The sequence below is a fragment of the Eubalaena glacialis genome, chromosome 8, assembly GCF_028564815.1.
Source record: "Eubalaena glacialis isolate mEubGla1 chromosome 8, mEubGla1.1.hap2.+ XY, whole genome shotgun sequence".
NCBI classification, from domain to species: domain Eukaryota; kingdom Metazoa; phylum Chordata; class Mammalia; order Artiodactyla; family Balaenidae; genus Eubalaena; species Eubalaena glacialis.
Window position 1 is genome coordinate 91,926,632 of NC_083723.1, and position 7,319 is coordinate 91,933,950.

General features: G+C 39.3%; 1 protein-coding gene across 1 annotated transcript; it reads right to left on the reverse strand.

The window, feature by feature from the left end:
• Positions 1–341: 341 nt before the first annotated feature.
• On the reverse strand, positions 342–1,454 carry GPR85 (G protein-coupled receptor 85). Its single transcript, XM_061197952.1, has one exon. The coding sequence runs from the start codon at positions 1,452–1,454 to the stop codon at positions 342–344; it is 1,113 nt and encodes a 370-aa protein (XP_061053935.1).
• Between the last annotated feature and the right edge of the window lie 5,865 nt (positions 1,455–7,319).

Below are 7,319 nucleotides of genomic sequence, written 5' to 3' on the forward strand. Positions count from 1 at the left end.
TTTTTTTTTGATGTTTTTTCATAAGTAGTGACATACACAGCGTTTAGCACTGATACTTAGCACCTGCTACTTTCATTATCTAGTTTTCAACCACCTAAAGAAACTTAGGGCAGTGGTTCAGTCCTTTCTTAATTACAAACCTTCACCGGCAGTCAGCAGGATCACTCTGAGATTTAAAATAGGATTATAGGTGAACTATTGCAAAGACTGCAGAATGTTGCCCAAATCCTTATAACTGCTGATCCCATTCTTGATTTTCTTCTCAAGAAATGGCTACAGGCCACAATTGCTTAGCAGAGAAGGTTAGTGTTTCACAAGGCTAAAGATTTACAGATGCTCCTTCATATAACACAGTAAGGTTCCCTTGGTAACCTGGATTTTCTGCAGTAAAGAAGGGTTGTGCTGAAACAGCGCCTCAGCTCCCTGTTGGAGAAAATGCAGACAAAAGGATTGATTCCTGCTTGGGCAAAACTCATCCAGACAGCGGCTGTTAGAAATCCCCCTGGTACTACAGGCCCTCTTGCAAAAACTCTCCAGTAACAGGCCACCAGGTAGGGGCCCCACAAGGTTAGGAAGAGAAAAGTCATTATATAGAACATTCTGCTGATTCTTTTCTCCATTTTGAACTCATCTAAGACCAATAGCCTTCTTCTGCTCGTGGTGTTTGCATTTTGCCTGATGCCCAGCAAGGTGGGTGGTGTGGGACCCCTTCCAAATCCTGCTAGCCAATTGGCAGCTGCCTGGCCACTGGCTCCAGGGCCATGAAAAGTCCAGTTCTGGCTGACTGCTGCTACAAACTGGACTGGCTTCATTTTCCTTCGGTCGTGGACAAAAAATATCAGCTTGAGGTAGACAAGCTGTGTAGCTAGGAGGATGAGGGCAAGGAGCAGCATAAATCCTAAGGAATCATTAGCCCTGAAGGAGCGGTGTTGGAAGGTACATTGATCTTCTTCCCTAATGAATGAGTAAGTGCCCACATCCAAAACTGGGGGGAATGCCATGGCCACAGACAGAGTCCACACCATGCAGATCACAGCCAGACACGTCCAAAAGGTCAGCCTCTTTGTATAGAAGCGGTGATGGGCAATAGCTAAGTATCTGGTGACACTGATACAGAAGAGCATGAAAGCAGTGTGGAAACAGGACAAAACCCCCAGAAAGGCAATCACTTTGCAAGTCAGAGTCCCATAAGTCCAGGTAGAGCCATTTTTGACAGAGTTGAATACAAATGGGAAACAAATTGCAGATCTGAGGATATCTGAACAGCAAAGATCCAACAGGAAGTAGTAAGGTGCTCTATGCAAGGTCTTATCTTTCACTAGCAAAATGGAGATCAGAAGGTTGCCCACCACGCTGACTCCTATTATGAAACCCAAGGAAGTCAGTTTCAGAAAGGCTGTTAGAGGAGAGAGATTTTGCAAAATGTTGTCAGCTGCATGGCTATAGTTCGCCATAGATGGATGGAGGATAAAGATACAGCCTCAGTCAAGTCTCATGATCTAGATATAAGAACAAGGAAAAGATATATCCATACATTTTACTGAAAATGTAATCCACAAAGAGAACTGATCCGATCTGCAGTCATGCTTCCTCTTTTCTTCCATTTGATTTGCCATCAGAATATCTGGAAAAAAAAAAAAAGAGCTATCAGTTCTAAAGTTAACAAGCAATGATGTCAGGCAGTGCTAACATAAAGCTGTTCATTTATGGGGAAGCAAATAAAGTTTTAATTTTGAATAATATTATTTGCTTTAGTATTTTTGCTTGAGATTTCAGAGAATTGGCTTGTTTAGTTTTCTGAGCTAGATGAATTTTAAAATGTCCCTATTTAAAAGAACATACATTTGATTGGGCACCTTTAGGAGAGAAGGAATAAAATGTTCCCCAGTTGTAAAATATGCCAGTCCAGGAGTTAATCACTAGTTTTGCAATGGAATCTACAAGATTGCTAATAGGAGACAGAGAAGAGACTACCCACATTTATCTGAGGTCTGTTAGTATCTGTCAGTGTTTTCCCGGCAGCTTCTCCGCTGATATGGATCCAAAGAACCCTTCCAAAATATATGTCTTTTAACTCAAGTGCCACTATTCATGCTGCATATTATAAGAGGAATATTTGTTGATTCATCTTAAAGCGTGATTTCAACATTAGACTTCTAAATTAATAGGAACTTGTCCCAGGATTTGATGTGATTTAATCTTTTGTCTTTCCCTCCCCACCCCACCCCCCATTTTTGGCAAATCTTTTCTCTTTTAAACCCACATGATTATTAAAAATGGTTAATGTAAATATTGGTCAGGGAAACACCCAGAGGAATAATGCACTTACATTTGTAAGCCGTGGCTGCCTGAATTCAAATGAATTTAACATGAACCTGTATTTCTTGGGCAATTAAGCTTTTCCCATTTACACTGATATCTTTGTTGCAAATCGTAAGTGGCTTCATTTTAAAACAAAATGCACATTGTCTCCTAGGTGTTGGGGAGCCCCACCAGGGAAATCGGCTTTCTCTGTTATTCCCACCAAGCATGTTCCCTTTGCCACTTCTCACTTGCCCGGAATATGCTGATAGAAGCCCAGGCAACACTGCGTTCGATGATTTTAATTTCCCCACCGGTACATCCCCGGGTAAATACCGATCGCATCATGCAACATTACGAAACCTGAAATCCGCCACCCCTGGATTTATAATGGGGGGGTGGAGGAGGGGGAGGGGGAGAGAGACATGCATTACATACGCGAAGATGGGGAGAGGTTGCTTCTGTGCTGCAAGGGAACTGTTCCCGGTGATTCGCAGTCTGATATTCCTCAGTCTTGCAACGCTTTCCAGAAATGGAGCTCTCAATAAGCCCTACTGAAGATGCATTGTCTGAATGTACTTCCATTATGCAGTTTATTGTCAAAAAAAAAAAAACAAAAAAAAAAAACTCAAGGAGGGCTCTTTCCCGGTGAACCTGCAGTTTCATCAACACTGCGCCCCCTCCCCCCAAACTTAACCGAGAGTATATCCTCCTACCTGTTGGTGTTGGATATCCCGACAGACTATAGCTTCTTCTTTCTATAAATTGCTGATTTTTTTTTTGCCTTAGTGCCTTGACTGAGCATCCAGGCAGGGCTCGGCGGCGCCTGCGCGCTGGAGCCTCCTTGAGCTCCAGCCGCGTCCTCCCCTGTCGCAGCGGCACCGTCTCCCCCAGTAACGCAGGGGCAGCGGCGGCGGCGGCAGCGGTGGCGAGGGCGGCGGCAGGGGCTACCTCAGCCTCTCTGGAGCCAACAGGAGCCCCGACCCGTTTCCAAAGCGGGCTGGGTTTATTAAATGTCCTGTCCTGTTGAACTGGCAAAATTGGCCTGTGTCCCCTTGCGGCTGCTTCTGAACTTTTCCCTCCCTGCATTGGGAGTGGGGTTTGGAAAGGCTCGTTCAGGACCTCAGGCCCACCCTCTTCCCTTAGGGCAGCGCACCCGGGTGCCCGCCCCCACCTCAGCTTCCGGGACCCCTCGCTTTCCCCATTTTCCTCCATGCTCTTTTAGGGCGGTCCAAAGCATTGGAAGCTTCTTTTAGCTTTCTTCTTTAATGATTTCCCCAGCTGATAGCATTTGCAGGTTAGCTTGGTGTGGGGGAGAGTGGAGGGGAGGGGAGAAAGAAAAAAGAAAGGAAAAGAAAAAAAAAAAGAAAAAAATTTTTTTAAAAAAGAAAAAAGGCATAGGAAAAATCTTGTCAATGGGGAAGAAGGGAAAGCAGGTTAGGGCAGCCCTTTGTTAGTCGTCTTCTGTTCTCCAGTGCACGCAGATATGCGTTAAGTAGGAAGAAACTAAGTTCAGAGGAAAGCTGCAAAATGATTTATGTCCATTCTACTTTAACGAATATGACTATAGAACCAGGCTTACACATATTTTAAATGACTGCTCCTCGCATTCCACCCCACCAAGCAATAGCCTTTCTTTTGCTTCTTGCAAGTAAGGCTGACCAGTAGATTGGTAATGTCACAGCAGTTGTATGTATGTGAGTTTCCTTCCCCCCTTTGTTGTTAAGGAAGAAAAATACTAGGAATATAACGATTCATAAAACTTACACCTGTCCAAAAGGTCCGATGATATCACAAGACAGTACATAGCCTGACACCTGGGTGCTTAGGGATGTCTCTGGAATCATGGATTTCCTTATTTTACCATTTCATAAGAATTTTGTTTGTGGGGGTGGTATAAGATTTTAAACAACTCTACCTTCAAAAAACGAGCAGAAATGCTTTCATTAATTCCCAAGGTAAAACGTCTGCTTCTCCTCCTGCATGCTTATTGCTTTATAATAATCTGTTATTGAAACAGAAAAAATAAAGATCTTCTCTACAGCAATAATTTGATCTCCAGACAGCAGTAAAATACCTCATTGCTGGGTGGTGAGATTGTGACATTCGGGGGAACTCAAGCCAATCAGCATACAGATAATATGGATTAATTTACATATTGTATTTCTATTGGCCATACTGAGGTAAAACTTTCTCTGTTTAAAGCTTAAAAAGATTAAAAATGAATACTTCACTGTCATAATGTCACAGTCATGTTACAGTCATTACAAAACACCCTATGTTGGTAATACTGAAATGAAGTTACATTTTCCTGATTTGTTTTGGGATGTCCTAAACCCAGTTAAGAAAAATAGATAATGATTAAAAAAAAAAGAAGTATCTCCTCACTTTGGCGTTCCCTTAACCTAGAAAAATCAATTCTACAGCAGTACTGGAAATAACTTGAGGGCATTTCCATTCTAGTGAAACATTCCACTTTTTTGCAAAACAAATAAATTCAGAAGTGTTCAAAACTATACGTTGGTTTGCAACTTGTAAGTGAAATGTCAAATTCATTTCTGTGAAACTACAAATCAATTCAGTTTGTTCTTTTTTACTTCCCAATTAGTGTCCCCATGTACTTTGCAAAGAGTTATTATCTCCTGAATTTCTAGGAAAAAAAATCTAGAAAATTTAAACTTTAAAAAAAATTTTAACAAGAAAATTTTCTAGTTAAAAAATCTATAGAATAAGTGACTTAATTTTGCTGAAAATTCATGATTGGCCCAATCTTAGGTTGTATGGGTTAGGGAAGAGCTATTTAAAAGCAAATTAAAAGGATGACTGCACAGCCTGCCCTTGAGGCAATAATTTACTCTGCCAAAAGGTATAGGGCCAAGATCCAAGATTGATTCCTTAAAAATAAGGGAGGGGATATATGTATGCAATATTCTTTCATATCCACAACTCAGGGTATATTAGAGCTATTATTTTCCTTTGCAATTGAGTACAGTTACATCTACTAGTTCTTCGGTTTTTCCAGCTGTTAGATGAGAATGTCATTTTCTTGCCTCACAAGGGGGTTTAAGAAATTAGTGAGATATTTTCCATTTAGTTCATTACTCTACTGGAGAAAACATGGAAGTCTGCATCTTTCATCAACAGAGATTTTTAAAAATATATTTAATACGTTAATGGACAAAAGCTTAATATCATCTACAAATTCTCAAATATAAAATTATCACTTCAGTTGTTCAGGTCATAACCTTATTTGATCATAGCTAATTTCTTTTTGATTCCTTATATCACCAAACCTAGAAAAATTGATTTTCAGGTTGAGAGTAAAGAGACAAAGCAAACAAAATACTATATACCCTGGGTTTGAAGGATTCTAAAAGTTTGAAGAAGTGTAACGGTTTTCAAGCTCTCGGCATATTACATTTACTATATTGATCAGTGGATTAGGAAGACTGATGTAATCTGCTTAATTTGGTTCTTGTAATAAATATATACAATTTTTATTTCAAGCAGCAATTATCTTCTTTTCAGAATTAATCGGACATGTCAGATTTTTGCCAAATGCACAGTCTCATGATGGACAAATGCAGTGTTTTTGTTCTATGCATTATGTGAAAATGTGTGTCAGGAAGTAAACAATCCTTCACAAATGCAGAGAATGATAGGCTAGGATAAGCGTTCTAAAGATTTTGTGACCATTCATTTAAAGTACTATCTCTCCCACTTAACGCCTGTCATTAAACCTTTAAAAATGTGTATCTTTGATAGTCCCAACTCTTAGTAAAGTCTAAAGTTATATATGAAAAAGAAGCTTCCATAAAATTTCTGGATTTTGGTAAGAATGGCTCTCACCAGGGACTTTTGCGCAGAAACATTTTCTAATAGATTATTTTAAAAAAATTCACTAACCTAGAATAAATGACCAACAGAAAGGGAGAGTATGCATTTATATTTTGAAAATGGTTTTCACCTCCTAGTCTGTGGCAAAAAATGACCTTTTTCACAGGGACATCTAAGTAACTGAAAGTTTCTAGGGGGCTTTGTACTCATGCTTGAGGAACAGAATGGTGAAAGAATATACTATACCTAAAAAACTGCCACTGGATTTAAAAAATCATGCCTCTGGAGTTTGGAATAACCATAAGTGTGAACACGTCAAACAGTGAGATTTCTTCAGAATTTTAATGAGTTTTTAAAAGATTAAGAATATGGCATGTTTCTTTCCAAAAGGCTAAAAAGTTCATTTGTCAGATTTTTCTCTTTACTCTGTCACAAAACAGGTTCCGATGTGTTAATATAATACATTTAAAAATTTAAAACTAGCATCTCTAAGACCTTCCTTCTCATTTTAAGATCCAGGCTTTTAAAACTTAGCAATTTACCTTTTCTGATCTTTATTGCTCACAATTTCCTTCTCTCTGAAAACTTTAAAACTTGTTCCTTTATTTAATTCATTTAAAAAACATTTGTTGAGGTTACTCTGTAGGAATCACTGTGCTAGATCTTGCAAGAAATGAAAAATCAAGAGATAGGATCAGTGTACAGGCAGTTGCATCAATGTAGGAAAAGCCTGAACTGGTAGAAGTAGAGGGGGTGGAATGAACAGAAACAAAGTGATAGATCTGATTGGTAAGAAAAGGTAGAAGCTGTGTTTTTTTTTTTTTTTTTTTTTTAATCAAGTGATTAGATAAGGGAAGCAAAGGAGATTTAGGAGTAAGAATTGACTCCAAGGTTTGGAGCTTGGATAACTAACTGGGAGGTAGGAGATGCCATTAACTAGAGGTAGCAAAAGTTAAAAAAGGGGGAGCTGGTTTGGTAAGGAAGATAATGAGTTAATTTTAGACAGATTGAATATGAAATGCTGGTGGAACATTTAAATGCTGATGTCTTATATGCAGTTGGAAGTGAAGACCCCAAATTCAGGAAGTACTTATAGGTAGGTGATGGTGGAAGTAGGTTAACTGTTGGATTACATTGCCAAGGGAGAGATTGTTGAGAGATAAGGTTGAGGTTAAATAAAT

Bases quoted from the DNA above. Each gene is read 5' to 3' on its own strand.
- GPR85 (XM_061197952.1), bottom strand. From the start codon at position 1,454: ATGGCGAACTATAGCCATGCAGCTGACAACATTTTGCAAAATCTCTCT.